The sequence below is a fragment of the Leiobunum rupestre genome, chromosome 7 (assembly GCF_980474605.1).
Source record: "Leiobunum rupestre chromosome 7, qqLeiRupe1.1.hap1, whole genome shotgun sequence".
NCBI classification, from domain to species: Eukaryota; Metazoa; Arthropoda; class Arachnida; order Opiliones; family Sclerosomatidae; genus Leiobunum; species Leiobunum rupestre.
Window position 1 is genome coordinate 46,316,550 of NC_143390.1, and position 24,234 is coordinate 46,340,783.

Consider the following 24,234-nt stretch of genomic DNA (forward strand, 5'->3'; position numbering starts at 1 on the left):
TATATTTTCCCAAAAATGTCGGAACCGCAGGCACGTTGTACCTTTGGGTCAGAACATTTATTCAGAATGTTTTTTTTTGCTTCTTTTTACTCCAGCGAGCCCCTTCTACAGCGAAAACGGCTTGATATTTTAAAAGAGAAGTAATTATAGATTCGTGTGCGCGCAGACCATCACGCCTAGACACTTTTCTATAAGATTGTTTGCTTAATTGAAGCTTTTAAAACCAATTTCTTTAAAGGGGTCCCACTATTTTTTAAGGGGAAAATTACTCGGAAAATATTTTTAAAATATTTTTTTTATCTCTCTTACAAAAGTAAGCTTATATTAATTCGGTACTCAGCGAGGAAATATTTTCGAAAGTGACCCGTCCAAAATGTGAGTCAACTTGCCCCCACGACGAGAAAATAGGTTGTTCGCTAGCCCTATACGTAGCCGGCCCCTGAATCATGACAACCTTACCAAATTATAGAGTTTACAAGAGTTATTTTGAATTATAAAATATATATTTTTAATGGTAACATAATTTTAAGCTAGTTTTTCTATTTTATTTTTAGTCTAGTGATCTTCCTGAATATTTTAGCCAATAGGGGGCGATTCAGAGATAATTAAGTCTTAGGAAGAACGTGGATCTATATACTTTTTTTTAAAGTACTTAAATACCTTAATACCGTGAACTTTAAAAATTACCATACCATGTTGAGTTTATTTTTTTTAAATGTTAATATTTTTAGGTCTAACAGAAAGAGAACAGTCAGATATTGTAGATAGTTGGTCTTTTCTTCGATGACGTCATGAAATACTCAACCGGACATATTGTATGGCAGCACTGTTGTCTGTAATTTGGTTAGTTACGGATATATTTTAGACATCTGTTGAATTCGTCTAATTTATAAATACACTTTCGAATTATTTCAACAAATATGTCCAATTTTTGTCCATTTATAAACACAGTATTTTTCTACTAGGACCAGTGGCGTAGACGGGTTAGAACCCCCGTTGGGCGTGGCTTTGACCGCACTAAAATTTCACTCCCTCCTTGACCCTCCTCTGATATTTTACATCGTCTGACCCGCTTGGGGAATTTCTGGCTACGCTACTGACTTTGTATTAATGCACTCACGAAAAGCTCAAATTATTACAAATAATAACAGGTCTTGTTTTTTGAAAGTCATTACGACAAAAGCAAACAATTAACAATTAACTAAGAACTTATCGTTTCACATTGGCAATATTTGTGGTTTCAGGGGCTGGGCAGTTTCACAAAAACGAACCATTGTCTTTCGAAATATTCAATAGTCGAGCCTACGATCTCCCAAAACTTTGCGACAGTTTTGAAATACATGTAGACCACAAACCACGGTAAAAAAAAAATATTTCTGTACCATTAGAGTCTGTAACTTTTATTGTTTCAGTTCCAAAGTAAGCAACCCAATTAGGCCGCGAGGCGTATATCGTTTTTTAATGAAAAACTAAGCCATGAAATGGAAGGTATCCACCCTACTTATTAAAACCCGCCGAAAAATCATTAATTAACGGGTCATTATTATTTAAAATCGTGAGATGAATTACCGGGATACAATCAAGGCAATTTCTCTTTCAATATTAATAGTTACTCCTTAATTATTTGTTTGAATTCAAATATTATTTGATTCCTCGAAATTAGGAATGAAAGTTCGATTATATTTTTCTTCTTATTATTATTATTTCAGGTTAGGACGTCTTTTATTTCAGTTTGATGCTTTACATTTATATAGAGTTCGAGGTGCATATTTTTACAGTTCTATTTTCTAAGTTAACAGAAATACATATTTAAGGTCTCCAATTTTGTATATTGCTTTACATAGTCTTTTTTTTAATCTTAACACATCTTAAGTTCACATTTTTACACATTCTAAGATTAAAGTCTTAGATTATTATTATTATTATTATTATTATTATAATAAGTTAAGCTAATACCCAAGGCACCACCTTATGCCCAAGTCTTCTAACGACTTTTATTGTCTTTTAATTCGGGTAGTCGGTCAGGAGGGTGGTGGCAAACCCTTCATGTCACGCGAGCCAACAGCTCCCTACAATAACTATTACCGTTAACCTCTACAAGTTTTTATGGAAGGGGGAAACCGAAGAACTCGGGGAAAACCTCTTTAACCAGTGAGGATATAACTTGGAAACTCTACGCAGATGTTCCAAGTTTTAACCCGGTGCCACAAGCTGGGGTGGAGCCCATGATGCCCACGGATAGTCAATATCTCTAAGTTTCAATAATTACATTCTGGATAATACACGAAAGTGAAGTTGCGTTTCTTTAAGGGGGAAGACTACAGTGGCCATTGTCTACTTTCGAGCTATTTCAAGCTGAACTCTTTTAATTTTGTATTTTAACTTAAAAAATTAATATTTATGTGTAGAACAGCCTCTGGCTTAGCGATTAAAATAATTTTGACAATTTTAAATTTAATAGTAATTAAGTTATTACGTTTTAATTCGGACCCCCGGAGCTAAACAATTTGGGCAAGCACCCAAACTACCCTTTAGTTAGGATCTTATATCTCTTTAACTATTAATATTATAATTATCAAAATTATTTTAAGTACTAGAGGAAGGTTCAGCCTAATAAGAAAAATATAATTCAATTATTTAATTGTTAAAACAGAAACGTTCAGCTTGAACGAAAAAGAGGCTTTTACTGTATTCTTCCCCCTTAAACATCATTTAAATAAATTGTTGGAAATTAATGAGTGGATATTTTCAAACGTTAAGTGTACTTAGGTGGGGATTCTCATGAAGTAGAGATACGTAATTATTGAGGTTTCTATTATCTTGAAACGTCCCAGTGTTATTATGGTCAATACGGTTGCGTAAAAACAGGCTTCGGTTTGGTTTAATCGCAATTAAAGTCCTATTATGAAGTGAATAGGGTTGGCTCCGATACGAAAACAAAGTTTCTGATTATTATTGTCGCTGAGCGCGGTATTACGCTCTATCAATTATTTTAATATGGAAATGAAACGAAACAATAAGCAATACGATAAAAGTAGGCTTAGAGAGCAATTAAATTGGATATTTCAAAAATGTCAAGGGAAAGCGACTTCGAGTAATGGAAACTTAATGTTGCGAAATGGTGCAGGAGGGATCAAAGGGCACCATGTATATTGACAAGTCGCAAATATATGTTCTTACTAATCCCAAAATTATATGCATTATAATATATAAATACATTAGGCTTTGAAGGGCAATTTATGCTTCTGTATTAAAACAAAGATTAGCTAAAATGGGTTTCACTTAATTCTAGGTAATCTAATCGTAGAAAATATTTTGTTATAGAAATTCTGTAGAATTTGTCATAATTTCAATTAAAATTTTCATATTTTATATGGAAATTTTCACATTTTCTATTGAATATTGCATAATCCCTATAGACGTTTTCATAATTTCTATATAATTTTGCATAATTTCTATATACGTTTTTATAATTTCTATATAATTTTTCATAACTGCTATAGACGTTATCATAATTTCTATAAAACGTTGCATAATTTCTATAGAATTTTGCATAATTTGAATAGAATACTGCATAATTTCTAAAGAATATTGCATAACTTCTATGGACGTTCTCATTATTGATTAAATAAATGAGCGAAATTACTATCTTTTGACAATCTCAGAAATGTCGATGACGCTTTATAGTTTATAAAAAAAAACCTTATACCTCTACGAGAGTTCATAAAAGGTCTATATAAAACGTTGGTACAGGAAAATCTAACGAGTTACAAAAGCAAGGGTTCCCAATACGGCAGCCAAACTGTTCTGTTATAAGACCAATTTCCAACATATGAAAACCGCCGGGGTTTTTAGCGAAAAAGTCATGTTTATTTTTAGCCCAATTCTTATTATTTCCCCAAAATCGGGAAATTTCCCTTTCCGATAAGCGTTATATATCCAAAATAAAGAATTTAACAAAAAAAAACATAAATTCGTCGAGGGCCTTAGGGCGAAGTGGAGACCCACTTCGGATCAAAGCCAATGCATTGTTCGATATTTTTTAAAGCACGGTCTTCGTAGCAGCTCGCGAAATCTCCCTTTCTCCAACCGAAAGTTATAGTCTATTCTTTTTCTAATCGAGCTTTGTTACGGAGTAATTGATAGGTGTAGCGTTGTTCGATCCTGGGTATCACGTACTAGCTTTCCTTTCGCCGTCGATAATATTTTCTATTGGCAAATTTCGTCCTTAAACTCAAGGTAATTTTCGCTAAACCGATTGTATTAGGCGTTAACTCGAAGTAAAAAATATTCCGGAGGTGAAATTAACTTTAATCAAATTTGATAAGGTCTTTTGTGCGCGAATTTAAAACGAGGGGGGAGCGATAGAATGAAAGATGGAGATTGTGATGTTGTAATGCGCCTAATAAATAATTTGATAAAAATATATACGCCCATGATTTCGGAGTTTATAGAGCTAGTAGCGCCACCTGGTCTTGAACGGTGATATTAGTCAAATGTTTTTCTTAACTTAGTTTTTTAACTTTTTGAAAAATAGTACAAAATTACTTACTACCGAAGTAACATTATACACATAAGTGTGAAACTTATCCGTGCATTTTAATTATAATTAATTAATTTATATATTTTTAATTTCAAGTTTTATACAAATAATTTAATTGATTCTTGACGAGTGTTAAAATAATTTGTGTAAAAAAATTAACCCGTTCTCTAGTGTATCAACTTAATATCTTTATTATATTTCGTGAGAGACGTCAACAATGTAACGAATTAAATTGTTACAGAGGCTTTAGGCGTTTTATCTAAAGTTAGTATCCCGTTTGGAAAATCTAAAATTACATCTCCCCACATTTGCTTATAAATCAATTTTGGCCTCCACCCAAAGAGTCGAAAAAAAATATTATTATACAATATATATACATATATTTAAACGGCTGGTTATTCAAAGGTATATATTTTCCCCCAATCTACATTATCAAAAAAAACAGACAAGATTATGATTAGCTATTTATAAATTCAATTTGTATTAGGCACAATTTTTGGCCGGCAGAGGGTGTTGTTTGGGCGTGCCGCGATTGTCAGTACCGTATCCTCCATCTACGCGCGCACACGTGGTACTGAATACAGAGAGCGACTCTCCGGTTACGGACTAGAGATCCAACCACAAATAGAGATTACTAACTCTAACGTTAAGCGGCTGACAGAAACTGTTTCGGTCCGCTTACCTACTGGACACACCCAATAATAAAGTTCACCGCGGGAGAAGAAAGGGATTATGGGTATTAAAAAAAGAGGAAAAAATATACATAACGTAACCCCCTCCCCCAATTTCCAAAAAAAACCGTGGTTTTTCTAGTGAGGGGAAAACAAGCGTTTATTTTTTGCCTACGCAAAATTCCGTCGAATTTTCGAAGCGGGAATTCACTGTCAGTCACTCTAGAAATTGAATCGAGCCAATGCGAAATTTAAACGGCGAAATATGGAGGTCAGTCACGAGCCTTTCGCTTTTTGGGAGAATGGGAGCCAATACCGCGAAATGCCAAAGATTTTCCGACCAGATACGTAGGATTATGACGGACTCTCGTATGCGAGCGGATACTGATCCTTTTTCCCATCGTGACCCCCAAATTGACCCCTTCGTTGCCCACACACTCCACCGACCTGATAAATGTTTAAGAACTAGTTTTTCGTGGGCACAACAAAATATAACTCGAGATGTTAACTAGAACTTTATAAAATTTATATTAAAAGAGTTGAAATCGAAAAGGAAATTGTCCCGGTTTGCAAATCTACGTACATATTTAAGTTAATCTATCACTGCTCTCTGTAAAATTGATATCACGATGGTATCACCAGGGACAAATTACCACCATCCACGGTTTTCCCAAGGACGGTAATCATAACTTCGTAGTAACAATTACACTTCTCTAACGACAAACTCAATTTCGACCGAATGTTAAGATTAGGGAATATATCTATTAAAGCTTTTTTTCCATTGTGTTTTTGGCGCCGCGGTCGTGGGTGTTGAGATCTAACGTTATTATCAAGTTGGGTAAACAAAAAAAAAGAAGTTAACACCTCGCTAGTTAACTCCGCCAGGAGTGTAATTTATCGGGGAAAGTAATACCAAGATAATGAGGAAGCCTGTTCTTTGGCAAACGATTCACACGCTGCTTCAACATCGTTTACATTTTATCTCATGCTAGATGTTCAAAACAATATTCTACATATCGTGAAGCAATTTCGGAATTTAATCCCAAGCATGATTTCTCCACCAAAAATCCCTGACCTCCTTTGTTCGAGCGGCTTATCAAAGTTAACATTGTATCTGGATCTTTATCGCGTATTTCTCAAATATTCTTTATTTTTAATATTTTTCATAAGTCCTCCCCCCCCCCCTCGCTTAAATACATGCCACTTCTCAAATAGGAACGCCTTAGAAATCCAACCAGTAAAAACAAATTAGCCTACAAAATGGAACAAAAATATTCCATAGACTTTCTATTTGAACTTATAAAAATCTATAAAACGTGTAAGGTTTTCTATATCCTTCAAAAAGGCTTTATAAATATTTTGATAGAAAAGATCTTGCGTTTTCAATAAGCTTTAGAAAAATTGCGCAAAATTAAAAAACATTTTTTACATTTTTCTATAGGATTCGGGCTATAGTTCTTAAGAATTTCTATAGAAAATGTTAAAAAACAAATTAACATACCAAATGCAAGCCCTTCCTCACCAAAATTATTTACAGAATTTCTATTAAATTTGATATAAAGGTTTTCTGTATCCTTCGAAGTGCTCCTTAAATATTTGAAAAGTCTAAGGATTTTTCAATGGCTATAGAAAAATGTTCCAAATTATTATAAATCCGTATATATTATTGAAAATTTTCTATAGAATTTGGATTACTGTTCTATAGAGTTTCTATAAAAAAAATTCAAAAACAAATTAATATACAAAAATGAAACTATTCTGTAGACTTTCTATGAAAACTTATAGAACTCTATAGACGGTCTAAATTTTTCTATATCCTTTAAAGTGCTCTAAAAATAATTCTTTACAAAAGACCTTGAAAATGTTAGCAACTTTGAATTTCAATGAAAAATGTTTAAAAGGGCTGTGAAACTAAAAATAAAATAATTTTAAAGAATTCTTAAAAATATTGAAATTGTATAGATACATTTAAATGGGTTAAATATACAATATTGTCAATCCAACAATACAATGTAGCATTTCTTAAACACCATCAGTAAGGAGTCAGTTTTACCAGAACTATCAAACTAAACCGGAAATCTGAATGACGTCACGAAATGATGTCATCGCGGACTTCTGTTTCCTAGATAGCGTGTGCAAAAGTAATTAAGCAACGAAATATTTTTAAAATCCGGTGCGAGAAGTACATTTGTATGATCTAGTTTCTTTCTGAATAACTGGTATTTCGTAGACGTGAAAGTCAAGGTGAAAGCTGTGCCAAAACCCGAATTTGGAAAAAGGCTCACCAGTACACACACCCGGTTATAGGACGTACATTAGTTGACTGTCTACCAGTTCCGCTAACGGTCGCCAAGTACGAGGAAGAAGCTAACCGTCACTCGAAATTGGGAGATTAGCTATATAGGAAAAAGACCATTACGCCAGGAAGGATACCCCGAGTTAGTAAGTTGTATTAAACCCGCTGTAAAGGTACGAATACTATAGATATACTAGAGATATCATTATAAGGTGAACGTACAATCAAACCCCCCTTTTAACAGTAGAAGAGAAATAAAACACAAGGGGAACTCATTCGAGATAGGCGCAATGGCGTGACGGACCAAGGTAACTTGACCCTGAAGCGGAAGAAACGGTTACGTATCCCTGGACTATATGGAACGAGGACAAGTTCGCCTCGTCCGCTATCTTTATCAACGCTACGCGCCTCTTTATGGAAAAAAATAAATTGATATTTCGAACAAAAAGAATACGGAGATTTCAAACGACGAATTGTTCTAACGAGTCCGCCGTGCGTGAAAAAGAAATTGAGTCCTTTGTTTTAGTAAACGTTATAATCTTCTGACGTTGCGAAAGATCGGGCTTCAACTGACGCGAACATCCTCTGGTGACTTACACCGTAAACAAAATGTCCTCTCCCCCCTCTGAGAGAAAAAAAAATGAAAATTGTCGATTGTAAAATGACTAGCTCGATTAAGGTCGAAATCAATCTTTTCACCTGTGTTTCTAAGGCAAACGCTACAAGAAGCAGCCTTGAAATATCTACCAGGGATAGGTCATAAAAAAGAGATGCGTGTTAAAGTTAAACCACGTGCTTCTCGGTATAATGTAACGAATGACATTCTGTTATCTACGTAGCGAAGTACGAAAACTGTATCTATTTTGATATCGATTTTGGAGTTCGGTTCGCATTGAATGAAAGCATGATCCGACCACTGTTGATTATGAACTTTCAACTCTTGCATCTTAACTTAATAGGTTTTATTGGAAATTAGCTGTAACTCTAAGAAAGTGTTAGCACTTTTCGAGAGATTGATACATTTCCGTAATAGGTGTACAAACCTGTAGTTTTGATTGAATTGATTAGGTTACTGATTACGAATTTAGCATTACCAAAGGCTGTACTTAGTTTCATATGCCTGCAATAGGTCTACAAATTTTTAGGAAGTGGTTTGCCCTTTGGCACCTCTAGTTACAGCGTTTTTTTCTTTGAGATATATGGTTTTCCCTTTCAATAAAAATTTGTTGAGGTTAACAGTAATAGTAAGTGCAGGGACCTGTTGGTTCGCGTGGCATGCAGGACTTATTGGATTATTATTTTGTTCCAACGGTCAAAGATTTATCAATACTTTATTTATCCCAAAGGTCCGTGGTTAACACTTCGGCCTCTTTAAATTTTCCAACTGTCAAATATCCCTCTATACTTGGCTAACAGTGTCCCAAAAGTCTGTAGTTAACACTTCGGCACCTTTCAATGTTCCAAGTGTCAAAGATCCCTTTATACCTTTCTAACAGTGTGCCAAAGGTCCGTGGTTAACACTTCGGCACCTTTCAATGTTCCAAGTGTCAAAGATCCCTTTATACTTTGCCAACTTTGTCCCAGAGGTTCGTGGTTAACCCTTCGGTACCTTTAAATGTTTTAACTAACAAAGATCCCTCTATATTTTTGGTTACATCGTCCCAGGGGTACATCGGTGTTCCGCGTGTGAACGGGCCCCAAATGCGAAGAATCTGATTAGGTATTACGAGCAATACAGGGTTAGGGTTGACCGCGCGTGTCCTTGGTTGATTCGACGAGAAGCGACGTCGTGATGCTTAGCCCCCGCCGGCCGCCAAAGGTTTTCTAATCTCGATTTATTTAAGAGATCCTTGGAGAACAGCGTCGAGAATGTTATCTTACAAATTAAACTTTTTATTTATTTTTTACGTTGGAAGTGATAGGGGGAAAAACCCGGGTCATCTCCGCAACATCGAGACAGTATATCGAACAAACGAGCAACGAGTCAGCCTCGATTTTCCGCTTGTCTTCTTTTTCAACAAGAAACTATTTGCGTTGGTGGAAGCGATACCGCGAAAACTACGAATATTGAATTAGCCACCGAGAAGGAAGAAGAGCTACGTTTCACCCTGAAAAAGGAGTTGGGAACGTTTGCCCAGATAGTCGAGAAAACGACGATTGTTTACCGAAATAAGTCGGTTCGTTTCCTCAAAAGGTCAAAGGTCGAGAATGGTTGGCTAAAACCGAGAGCTAAACAAGTAAATACCGCGCCCGAGACGCCGAACATGTAGTGGGTGGACTTCTTACACGAACGCGAAGGGGGTCCTTCGAAATTTCGTGCGCTTTCTAAACTCGGTTCTGCCCAACGCGCACCTTCCAACGCACATACAGACGGAGCCTCCAAAAACCGAAAGGTCAAGTCGCGGTTGGATGCCTATACGAATGTTTTTACGGGGTCAACCGTTGACCCTTTGACGATCATAACGTTTGCTAGTTTTAAACACGAGTCACTTAAATGCGTGCCCATATATACTATCTTTCTATAACGCAATCATCGCTTGATTTATGACCAATCCATTACGGGGATTATCGATCCATGACAGAACATTAATACGTTTCCTTCAAGTTCCATATTTCTTGTGGATCACCTAATTTCACATTACTGACGAAAGATTTATCAGAAACTAGACGTAACTGATGATAGTTGTGTTGGATTTTTCCATTAATTATTAATTATTTCAATACTTCCTTATTTCTTAAAACAGATTACTAATTGAACATTCGTAACTGCTTTAGTTAACTGACACTTATAAATGTGTCGGTCGAATCTCTCTTTGATTACTTTAAATTATAACCTTTAATTGCGTAAAAATTTAGGTTTTATTTGTGTTTTGGTTGTGTTCGGAGAAGAGCAAAAGTTTTATGAGGTTACGGAAGAGTTTGGCAGAAAAACGGGATAGCTCTTCTGGAAAGGTTGCTTATTAAATGAAAGTCGAAGCCCGCACAAACATTCTACAGATCAAGGTGAATTCTGTAGTTTAAAACTTCTACTCGTACTTGGGGCAGTAGGATTACGACATAGAACAACAGATTTTTAACATTAAATTGTTAAATTTTAAAGCTGCTACTTCATGACTTAGAAAAAAACTTTATGAAGTAGCAGCTTTTTTTAAAATTTAACAATTTATAATAAACCATGGCTAAAAGTTTCAATATTTATAGATTTTAACATACCGGTAGATGAACAACATACCGGTAGATGAACACGAGCATTTCGTAACCGTCGCGGTACCCACAACGGAGAAAGATCAGTAGCCTATTGTTTTTCATCCACACACAAGAATTATTATTGTGTGACTCAAGAAGAAACTGTTATTTATTGAACACCCGTTTCCATGAATTAGTCATTGTTGCGAAATTTCGCAACGCAAAAGGGAAATAAATAAACTACGCAGAAATTCCCACACATCTATTCGTATAGAAGATAAGGGTCTCTCCTTTTCCGTACGAAAGTGTATAAAAACCAGGTAACAAAAAAAGCACTTTCTTCGGTCAAACTAACGCCCACACAATAAAAACCGCTCCTCATCAAGGGGGCGCTGTGGCCGTATAATACCCCTCTACCCCTAAATACACTCGCTTCCCGGCTAAAAAAATCTCGCTACAATAGGGCCCACTATTATCGCGCGAACGTAAACAGTGGGGATATATTATATACACTTTTTTAGGCACACCTCGTCCTCCGGATCAACAATAGATTTGTGGCCATAATTCGAACCTACACCCTACGTTATTTCCAAAAAAAAAAGTGTATAGCCTTCGAGCGGTGATTTTTCAAAGGTTAGGATATTGTAGATAAGCAAAAAATTAATATGGATGAAACGACGGAGAGCCATTGCGTAATCCGATAGTATTTTAAACTTCGTCTAAATGGAAAATTAACAATAGAATCGTACGGGTTTTTTTAAAGGCGTGGTCAGAGATATAGAGTGTTGCGCTAGGGCCACCAAATCAAAATCTCTGGGTCACAAAAAATAATAAGCTGTCACGAGTAAATTGCATATAGAAAAACTTCGTGGTCGCCATTTAAAATAGAGAATGAACAAAAAAAAAACGTTTCATGGATGTGGAGAGGGGTTGGCCCAGGTATCACATCAGGCTCTACCCGTGCATTTTCATATCTACCTTTAGAAAATAGAAATTTCAGCCTGCGCCCTTGAAAAGCGACGGGAATGTAAGTTATGCATTTTAGTCTACTGTTGGTTCGTATTTGTTATTAAATACTTTTATTTTAAACTTTTCAGTCGAACGATTAATAAAATTTCGCGACTAGCTATTTTTTCTGGTCCACTAAATTGTGTGGTCCAATTTCAAGTAAAAATTGTCTACCAACTTTCATTTCAGAATCAACCTAAATTTGTGTACTAACTATAATTTCCGGATACACTAATTTTTTTGGACCGAGTTAAGATTTCCAATCTGTTTAATACTTCCGAATTGACAAAACTAATATTTATCCGGATGGACTGATTTTTCCAATGATACTAATATATCCCGACTAGCCATAATATATCCCGACTAGCCATAATATATCCCGACTAGCCATAATATATCCCGACTAGCCATAATATATCCCGACCAACTATAACATATATCCGGACCAACTATAACATATATCCCGACCAACTATAACATATATCCGGACCAACTATAACATATATCCCGACCAACTATAACATATATCCCGACCAACTATAACTTATATCCCGACCAACTATAACATATATCCGGACCAACTATAACATATATCCCGACCAACTATAACATATATCCCGACCAACTATAACTTATATCCCGACCAACTATAACTTATATCCCGACCAACTATAACTTATATCCCGACCAACTATAACACACAACCCGACCAACTACAATATTTTCCGACCAACTACAATATTTTGCGACCAACTACAACATTTCCCGATCAACTACAATATTTCCCGACCAACTACAATATTTCCCGACCAACTATATTATTTCCCGACCACCTAATATTACCTGGAAATCTATTATTTCCCGACCAACTATAACATATATTTTGACCAACTACAATACTTCCCGACCAACTAAAATATTTCCTAATCAACTATAACACACAACCCGACCAACTATAATATTTCCCGACCAACTACAATATTTTCCGACCAACTATAATACTTCCCGACCAACTATAATACTTTCCGACCACCTAATATTACCTGGAAATCTATTATATCCTGACCAACTATAACATATATTTAGACCAACTACAATACTTCCCGACCAACTAAAATATTTCCTAATCAACTATAACACATATCCCGACCAACTATAACACACAACCCGACCAACTATAATATTTCCCGACCAACTATAATATTTCCCGACCAACTAAAATATTTCCTAATCAACTATAACACATATCCCGACCAACTATAATATTTCCCGACCAACTATAATATTTCCCGACCAACTAAAATATTTCCTAATCAACTATAACACATCCCGACCAACTATAATATTTCCCGACCAACTATAATATTTCCCGACCAACTATAATATTTCCCGACCAACTATAATATTTCCCGACCAACTACAATATTACCCGACCAACTACAATACTTCCCGACCAACGATGTTATTTCCCGACCACCTAATATTACCTGGAAATCTATTATATCCCGACCAACTATAACATATATTTGGCCAACTACAATACTTCCCGACCAACTACAATACTTCCCGACCAACTACAATACTTTCCGACCAACTACAATACTTCCCGACCAACTATAATACTTCCCGACCACGTAATATTTCCTGGAAATCTATAATTTCCCAACAACTAAGATTTCAGGCTACATCGGTAGTCGATATTCGTCCGGACCAACTATAACATATATCCCGACCAACTATAACATATATCCCGACCAACTATAACTTATATCCCGACCAACTATAACTTATATCCCGACCAACTATAACTTATATCCCGACCAACTATAACACACAACCCGACCAACTACAATATTTTCCGACCAACTACAATATTTCCCGACCAACTATATTATTTCCCGACCACCTAATATTACCTGGAAATCTATTATTTCCCGACCAACTATAACATATATTTTGACCAACTACAATACTTCCCGACCAACTAAAATATTTCCTAATCAACTATAACACACAACCCGACCAACTATAATATTTCCCGACCAACTACAATATTTTCCGACCAACTATAATACTTCCCGACCAACTATAATACTTTCCGACCACCTAATATTACCTGGAAATCTATTATATCCTGACCAACTATAACATATATTTAGACCAACTACAATACTTCCCGACCAACTAAAATATTTCCTAATCAACTATAACACATATCCCGACCAACTATAACACACAACCCGACCAACTATAATATTTCCCGACCAACTATAATATTTCCCGACCAACTAAAATATTTCCTAATCAACTATAACACATATCCCGACCAACTATAATATTTCCCGACCAACTATAATATTTCCCGACCAACTAAAATATTTCCTAATCAACTATAACACATCCCGACCAACTATAATATTTCCCGACCAACTATAATATTTCCCGACCAACTATAATATTTCCCGACCAACTATAATATTTCCCGACCAACTACAATATTACCCGACCAACTACAATACTTCCCGACCAACGATGTTATTTCCCGACCACCTAATATTACCTGGAAATCTATTATATCCCGACCAACTATAACATATATTTGGCCAACTACAATACTTCCCGACCAACTACAATACTTCCCGACCAACTACAATACTTTCCGACCAACTACAATACTTCCCGACCAACTATAATACTTCCCGACCACGTAATATTTCCTGGAAATCTATAATTTCCCAACAACTAAGATTTCAGGCTACATCGGTAGTCGATATTCGTCCATGATGGTTTGAGTGCAACGTTAATGACGTGGCAATCTTTCTCGCCGTAAAAGAGTAAGGCTGGTATTTAAAAGGGCGTACATGCGTGTCTGGCATGGTTCTCCATCTTATCCCGAAAGCGATTGCCCCTTCTCTCCGTTTACTCGAGAGTGAGCAAAAAAAAACGTCTGACCAAAGGGAAAAGGTTTTTTATAATCTATAAGATTTATAACTCTACAGTTATTTTCTTTACCGTCGAGTTTATTTTTTCAACATATTTTTTTGACGTGTTCTAAAGGTGTAAGCGCGCTTTCTCTATTGATAGGAAACGAAGAAAGATGGCAACACCGTCGGTCAATAATCCTATTTCACTAAATTCATTTTTTTTACAACTTTTAATTTGAGAGAAATTTCTAATTCCTTACGTGCGCTCGCGAAGATTACAAATTCCAGTTAAAAGGTCATTTATTTGACATTAAGCCAATATTTTTTCAAGATTGGTATGTTTTTTTAAGCTCAAGGGGACATACTTAAATTCTTTTCAGAATAATAAGTCACTAGTTTAGGGAAGAAAAGTTTTTGTAGGGAAACCTAAAAGAAAGGTCTTTGTGGGGAACCAACTAAAAGCTAGATATTTTGTGGGAGAAAATTAAAAGCAAGGTATTTTGTGGTAGAAAACTAAAAGCAAGGTATTTTGTGGAGGAACAACTAAAAACCACGTTTTTGTTAAAGAAAAATAAAAGCCAAAACTTTGTGGGGGAACCACTTAAATCAAGTCTTTGCGAGGGAAGAACCGAAAGCAAAGTCTCTGTGAGGGAAGAACCGAAAGCAAAATCTCTGTGAGGGAAGAACCGAAAGTAAAGTCTCTGTGAGGAAGGAACCGAAATCAAGGACTTTGTGAGGGACGACCTAAAAGCAAGGACTTTGCGAGGGACGACCTAAAAGCAAGGACTTTGCGAGGGAAGACCTAAAAGCAAGGACTTTGCGAGGGAAGACCTAAAAGCAAGGACTTTGAAAGGGAAGAACTAAAAGCAAGGACTTGAAATAGAAGAACTAAAAGCAAGGACTTTGTGAGGGACGACCTAAAACCAAGGACTTTGCGAGGGAAGACCTAAAAGCAAGGACTTTGAAAGGGAAGAACTAAAAGCAAATACTTTGTGTGGAAAAAAACAAAAACAAGATCTTAGGGGGGTAATAAAAACAAGGTGTATTGCGGGGGAAAAAACTGAAAAGGAAGATCCGTGTGATGGAAACTTAAAAGCAATATCATTAACCAATAAGAAATCAGTGTTATTCACAAACAATATTAAGAAACGGATCTATCGTTTCTAAAGGGGTCAATAACGTTAATATAACACTTTTGAATTATAATCAGGCTATTTAAATATGATAAGAATAAGTATAAATGAGATCAAGAAGACCGATATTGCAAAAATCAGTTTCACTCTGAAAGAGCCGAGTAACAAACGTTGAATAATAATCTTTATCCGTTTGGAAAAAAGGCCAAAGAAAAAAAATAATAAATCATTGCAAAAATAAATCGTGACATTTAGTTTGGTTCGGCGTCCACATTTTTCTTATAATAAGTATTTTCTCTGGGATTAATACGACGCTGTCAAAGCGATGGCGGATACGCTGTTGCGGAATACTGCCCATTATAAGTGTTATGTAAAAACGGCGGAGATCCCCTGTGACACCCCGTACGCCGAGGACCAAATACTCCTTCTATTACTTGGGCCGAAGAGGGGCTATCCACTTAAGAAATCTGTCGAACAAGAGACGAGAAATTGCCGTAGGAAGCTCTGTAAATCTTGTAATTCCCCAAGAATATGCAAAATTTAGGAAACTCTTAGAAATATAATAAACTTAAAAAAATCCGGATAAATATTTGAAGTTAAGGAAATTCTTAGAAGTATAAAAAATCTCGAGAAATCCGGAGAAATATAGGAAATTTAAGAAATCCGGAGAAATATAAGAAATTTGAGAAATACGAAAAAATTTTAAAATCTCAAAAAATCGGTATAATTATTGAAAAATCTCGTTAAATTGGAGAAATAATGAAAATCTCGATAAATTGGAGAAATAATGAAAATCTCGTTAAATTGGAGAAATAATGAAAATCTCGATAAATTGGAGAAATAATGAAAATCTCGTTAAATTGGAGAAATAATGAAAATCTCGATAAATTGGAGAAATAATGAAAATCTCGTTAAATTGGAGAAATAATGAAAATCTCGATAAATTGGAGAAATAATGAAAATCTCGATAAATTGGAGAAATAATGAAAATCTCGTTAAATTGGAGAAATAATGAAAATCTCGTTAAATTGGAGAAATAATGAAAATCTCGATAAATTGGAGAAATAATGAAAATCTCGTTAAATTGGAGAAATAATGAAAATCTCGATAAATTGGAGAAATAATGAAAATCTCGTTAAATTGGAGAAATAATGAAAATCTCGATAAATTGGAGAAATAATGAAAATCTCGATAAATTGGAGAAATAATGAAAATCTCGTTAAATTGGAGAAATAATGAAAATCTCGATAAATTGGAGAAATAATGAAAATCTCGGGAGATCAGGATACATATCAGAAATCTTGAGAAATCAGGATACCTATTAGAAATCTTGAGAAATCAGGATAAATATTAGAAATCTTGAAAAATTAGGATAAATATTAGAAATCCCGAGAAACCAGGATAAATATTAGAAATCCCGATAAATCAGGATAAATATTAGAAATCTCGAGGAATCAGGATAAATATCAGAAATCCTGATAAATCAGTAAAAATATTGAATGTATTTTTTGTGAAATATTTCGTAAATATTTAAGAAATATTGAATATATTTTTTGTGAAATATTTCGTAAATATTTAAGAAATATTGAATATATTTTTTGTGAAATATTTCGTAAATATTTAAGAAATATTGAATATATTTTTTGTGAAATATTTCGTAAATATTTAAGAAATATTGAATATATTTTTTCTGAAATATTTCGTAAATATTTAAGAAATATTGAATATATTTTTTCTGAAATATTTCGTAAATATTTAAGAAATATTGAATATATTTTTTGTGAAATATTTCGTAAATATTTAAGAAATATTGAATATATTTTTTGTGAAATATTTCGTAAATATTTAAGAAATATTGAATATATTTTTTGTGAAATATTTCGTAAATATTTAAGAAATATTGAATATATTTTTTGTGAAATATTTCGTAAATATTTAAGAAATATTGAATATATTTTTTGTGAAATATTTCGTAAATATTAAAGAAATATCGGAAGATTTATTTTCGAAGTGGATCGCCCCTCGGAAGTAAACACCCCCTCGAAAGGCGCTCCTGGCGCCGATAGAAGTTTGGCTTCTTTCTGTAATTCGTCTTGGAATGCGCGGCTCTGCTTTCCTTGTCAATACCTAATGAAAAATGGCCTCGAGTCACGGAATAGCGAAGAATCACCCCGAAAGCGGAACAATGTACTCGTTACGTCAAACGAAAATATACAAATCATACAACGGATTAAAAAAAAGTTTGACCAAACGTATACTTTAGCGCCACCTACGAAGCAAAATTCGAAGTTTCCAGGAACTTAAATTGACGATTAATTAAAACTTAAGTTACATTCCAAAGGCTCATAATATAGCTACGGGGGACGGTTAAATATTATGGCTTGTCACAAAACGAACGAAGTGACGCTAATAGGCAATTGTCCACAGTTTAAATTTCATATTCGAAATCAACCCGAATAATATCTTAACAATTAAATATTTTTCACAAGCCCGTATATACGAAATATTTTACACGTTTTCCAATATCCCTAGTTGCAACAACAGAAATTGAAAAAGTTTACTAAAATTTGTGCAAATATTTCAATTTTTATTTGACTGATTGAAGTTTCAGTATCAATGTACTTGCACTGCTGTAACATCCAGTGAAGTCAATTGCATACTTTCAAGAATGCATTTATTTGTATGTACTCACAAGGAGAGTACCCGAGGTGTTTACTGTCGATTTAGTTCAAAGTCGGGCGAGATATGAGATTTCCCAAAAGGAGACGTTGCAATACCCATTCGATTTGCCATGGCAACCGAAAATGTTTTTGACCACTTCAAACAAAAAAATCTCCATTTAAAAAAGCATGCGATTTTCTCGGTTTTACACGATCCTACCTACGAAAATTTAAAAAAAAAATAAAATCACGAAATGGGTAATTTGGAACACATTTAGGTAAATTTCATCAAGTTTGGGTAAATTGTAACAATTCTTTGGTAAAATAAGGAAAAAAATCTTATTTTGTTTTAAGTGGTCAAAACCATTTTTGGTTGCTATGGCAAATCGAATGGGTAGTGCAACGTCTCCTTTTGGGAAATTTCATAACTCATATAGGTCTACAGTATGCCCAACTTTGAACAAAATCGGCAATAAACACCTCGGGTACTCTCCTTGTTAGGGATATAATGAACATGTTGACACGATATTTAAAGGTTCTCCTAATCCACCTCAAAGTCTTTCAGTATATTCCTACCTTTACGATTCAATCAAATTACCCCTGCATCCCATTTTTTCCCTAACACTGATTACCCACGGGTCGTCTCAACGTAGTAAATATCTCTAAGCTTCAAAAAAACGTTTTCGGTAATATTTAAAAGAAATCTTTCTATTAGAATGTTTTCCTTTCTAAGATGAGTATAGCTAGTCACATAAATAGGGGTACAATTTATCTTTATGCCTAACCCTCTCGTAACCCGCTAGCCTACATACACTATAGCCTATTTCAAGTTTACACATACAATGTGCTCTGGTGGTCACGAAAAACATACAGTTAACGATCTAGAAAAAATAGGTCCAAAGTCTCACTTTTTTTCAAGTAAATAATTGCTAAGTCGTTCGGCAATTCTTCAATCGCGACCAGCTCAAATGAAACTTGTATGAAGTCAAAACAGTTAGCGAAAGCGCTACCAAGCTGCGTTTACTATTAAATAAAGCGTTGTTGTTAAGCTAGGGACTGTTGTTTCTTTAACTTAGTAACCTTTGGCGGAAAGAAATCGAACACCCTTGAGAATAAGATTTCAAGGTGACGTTATACTTCGACACGCAATGTTGCGTCGGGGTGTTGTTGCGAATGGTAATGACGAGTCTATCGCGATATTCGCTAACGAAAATAAAAGTAAAAAGAAGAAGTAATGGTCTTGCCTCTTTAGCTAAATACTGGGAATCAGTGTCCCGCGTCAAATCACTCGGACGAAATGATATAACACCAGGAAAGACACATTCAAATGTGCCGGAAGTTTGCTGGTCACGCATCATTGACAATACAAATAGACGCTTTGTGGCTCTTAGTAACGTGTCTCTGATAGCGTCCTCAACCGTTGGCTTCCTAACGCCGACATTGTCTTGTGGAAGGTAGAAAAGATAAGTTACGTAGGGAACACTGAGCGGCTAGCTTTGGAGTTTATACACCTCGACGAGAAATACATCTTATTAGTAAACACTATCCCTTTCATTACAAATCAGAACTTATTAAAAATTACAGGTACAAGTTATTGAAGTTACGAAGGTAAACGATATACAATATTATTGTTTACGCAAACGGAGCGACTGACGTTCCATCTATTACTAGATATAATAGTATCTGCCACAGGAAAACCACCATAGGTATCGCCACAATATATATTAAAGTATTAAAAGCAAAAAAATCTAAAATTAAATATCACATCGATCACAATAAAGAACAAAATTCCAATCATATAAATTATTACGTTCGCCAAAATGTACACGCAAGATATTATTTAAATTACTTCAACTACTTTAAATGCGAAGAAAAACCCAATAAAAGCAATGTTTAAAAATATCGATAACGTAATCGCAGCGACATCTATGACACCCTACGATAACTATTTAAAAAGCGATTTACCTTAACCTCAATAGGAATTTCTAAATTATCGGGTGGGTGGACCCAGTTAAAAATTCCCGGGCTTAAAGTTACCGTTATTTCCGAACGTTTTTTTGGACGTACGCCAGTTAAATTGATTTTCTCCAACACGGATGTGAATTACGAATTAAATCATTCCTTCGACGATAAGAAACAACAAGAACGGCAAACAATCGGTCCTTTTCTGTCGACTCTTTTAATTTCGAAGACAGCTTTTTAATACTCCAAGAATATATTGCATCGGAGAAAAATACTCAATATGGAAAGGCATTGTCTGGAAACTCGTCACTTCTTTTCTTTTATAAAATAAAATGAAACCCCTCAAAAGAATCCTGAATTTTGCTGTTATAGTCTTCGGCGAAAATAATAAAAACTAATGTACAGTGGAGATTCATTTAAAACAATTTATTGTTGTTCGACCAACGAAAAATACAGCCTTTAGGAATACTATACATTAAGTACTGAATTCCCCCCCCCCCCGTCGAAGGTTGTAAACAACCAAACAGCATAAATCAATGATATTCAATAGACACAAAAGGAACGCGTTAACAGTGACATTTAATGACTGCAACGCGGCCGAATTCTAACCATTAGTATACATTGAAAAGCTCTATCTCCTCTTTCAGATACAAAACGATGGCGTACCCTGGCGGAGGAAGGTAACAACTCAGTCGGGAATCCAGGAAGCGCGACCCTGGCGACCTCCAACGACGGTTCAAGAAATCATTAATTTATTATAAAAGCTCTGTGAAATGCTGCAAGTGCAACAATAGCGCGAGATTGCAAATTAAGTTGAAGGTAATAGTCATCTACGGCTCATTCTTTAGATTTTTCAAGGGCTCTACCTTAATAGATAAGCTAAGCTAGCGCTAGGAAACGGCTACGGGGAACGTATAGGAGTAGCTTTAATTTGCGCAGACTGTTAATCCTTCACGATCTACATACGCGTTTTCTATAGCGGGATTAAATTTTTAATTATACTAAGATTTAGTTGAATATTGAATTTAATTATTGGATTGGGAAAATATCAAGAATTTTACGGTTGGACGTGGGTAATTATGCTTAGCAGCTGATACGTAAAGGTACTACACTTTGATCTTAGCCAAACGATGAAGAAAATTATTATTAAATTTTCCAAAAGAATTAGTAAGTCAGCTATTAGGTTGATGCAAAAACGTATTACACCTTGATGGTAGCCAATGCTATGAACAATTTTAAAATTAAATTTCCAAAAAAATATTATTAGAAATCATATATTTTCTACCAAATAAAATAACCTTATTTTAAAACCAATGTTATTAAACTACACATTACAGCAAAGAAAGTAATATCAAATTATGTACTTTTAAAATTTCAACTTTTTTGAGAAGTCTAGAGTTGGTTAGCGCGTTAAAACAAAACAAAAATCCGTTCTATCTTCGCCAATTAAAAGAACTTTTTCAAGTTTAAAAAAAATCGGTTTAATATAGAACATTAACTCTAATAAGGAATATTAAGGCTTCTAGTTAAAATAAAATGTGAAAATTATAAAATAGAATAACAGAGGGACCAATTTAGTAAGAGGTAGAGAAAAATTATAAATCGTGGTGCTCCGGGCGAAATGCAATATAAACTCAGCAACCTCGGGTAATTATTAAAAAGCGAGGGATGAAAAAAATACTACAGAACTAGAACTACGCAATCCTCATTAAATACGATATACCGTATAGAATTGAACACCCCATGAGAAAGTTTTCATCACTCGAAATTCACTTCTAATGAACATATCGTCAAAAATACTACTCAGAAGACATTTAATATAAACATTGGGGACGATTGTCCATGTTAATGAGAAATGAAGAGAAACAGAAAATAGGAGGAAATTATAATGAGAGTAGTTAATACTCCATGGCCAAAAAAACTCCCCGTCCAATTAAAAAGCGTAAGAATTTATATGGAATTTTCAAGCGCTAAAAATCGCCCAACTCCATTTGAAAACAGCGTAGCTCTTAATTTTATCTTCACATTTTTCTTGAAAGTATAAGCGCTGATTTTTCTCATAATTCATTCAATTTTATTATACGAACAATAGAACTTACCACGAATTTAGTGACTTGTTGTTAACAAATATTTTGGTTTAAAAATATCATAACTCTTAATTTTTTCAAAGCTACGGCAATATTTGTTTGAAAATGTTGCGTAATTTTTTATGATAACTTGAAGTTAGTATAATATAGTTTGAAAAGTAGCTCAATTTTTATAGTAACTGGAAGTTACGACATAATTTGTATGAAAATTAGCTCAAATTGTTATTTTAACTTGAACTAAAAATACGGAAAAAGTCAACTTCAAAATTATAGTAACTTCAAAATACGATATTTTTTATTAAAATTTCAAATGAAAATATAGTAACTCGCTATTTTTGTATAACAACTTAACTTTTGGGTTTTTTAAACAATGTTTAAAATTTTATTATCTCATTCAAACTTTTAAAATGTGTATGTTATAAATTATCGATTCGTGAAAAGGCTTCCAAAACTTTAAAGTTGATTTCCTCCAAACTTGATTTTTCAAGTTACGATGTTTTTAAACTCGGATAATGATAGAAACTTAGGGGGTTTAAAATGGGGAGGCTGGAAATGGATGTGTCGAAAAAACTAATTAACAGTTCTATTTTGGAATTCAAGTCAGTATTTCGACGCGGATGGGTTAAATTTTTCCAAACGATTCGAAATTTTAAAAGTTCGATTTATATTCCAACTTCGTATCCGAAGTAAAATCAATAGTAAAGGTATTTAGTAGGAAATAAATACTGTCAATGGTTCGACCTTGATTGGAGATCTAGCAGAATTTAAAGAGATAATTACGCACCAACAGTTTTCAAGGAGATTTAAATTAATTTCGATAAGTGTTGTTGAAAAACACTTACAAGTTAGTTTATCAAAAAATCAAATATCTAATACTCTCCAATCATTCCAAAATCTAATAATATTAATTGACCATTAATTATAATATTTAGTTTTATAAAAGTATAATAACATTATTCGTAATTTAAAGAGTTTTAAAACAGAAATTATTCTATAGAATCATTTACAGTTCTATTGACGGTTTAAGAAGCTTAATAGCCTTTTTGAAAGTTGTATAGATAATTCTGAATAAAAACCTTGAGAGAAAGTCTTTCAAAATGCCTTTTTTTAAAAATCCATAATGGTTATCTACCCGTATCCCCTATGGAAATTTGTTGCGGAACTTAGTGTGTCGCGGCTAAATTTCTCGATTGGCAGATTTCGTTCAGCTGCGGCCAGCAGTAAAATAAGAACGACGTAGGCTTTGACTACAATAAAATAACAAAATGAATTTAAGAAAGGCGGTTCGTTTTCCGACCGAAGTTTGGGGTCAATTTATAAAGCCGATGAGTCGCAGGATAACTTACCTCAGAAATTTATAGCAAATGTACAATGTTCCATAAAATTTAAATTGATTTAAAATGTCATTAAAAATTTATCTAGCTGATCATTAATTTGAATATTTAGAAAACATAACCAAAAATCAAAAGAGGTACGTAAGCTATTGATTTGAGAGAATCTGAAAGGCCGCATTATTAGCCCCGCCCATAAAGTACCAAATAATTATTCCTAGTAGCTTTATGGATTCCTGAGAATACCTAAGCTATGGTACCTGATTAGCTACTGCCTGGGTAGTTACACGTGAGCAGCTACACCCAAACAGTTACAGAGTAATTAACTGCTACTGGCTCGAACTGCTACAAACGCTGATAGTTGCGGCAAAAATAAAAAATGAGTATGTAAAAATAGATCAAAACTTTCCATTCATTCGTTTTTGGTTTAACT

General features: G+C 34.4%; 1 protein-coding gene across 5 annotated transcripts in view; it reads right to left on the reverse strand.

Moving 5' to 3' along the window:
- Positions 1–10,890, reverse strand: part of grh (grainy head) — a 175,977-nt gene extending 165,087 nt beyond the window's left edge. For all 5 annotated transcript variants that reach the window (XM_090180608.1, XM_090180611.1, XM_090180613.1 and 2 more), the window contains exon 1: positions 10,743–10,890. In XM_090180608.1, coding sequence (XP_090036734.1) covers positions 10,743–10,819 — 77 coding nt within the window. In that variant the 5' untranslated portion in view covers positions 10,820–10,890. The remainder of the gene's footprint in view (positions 1–10,742) is intronic.
- Positions 10,891–24,234: the final 13,344 nt, after the last annotated feature.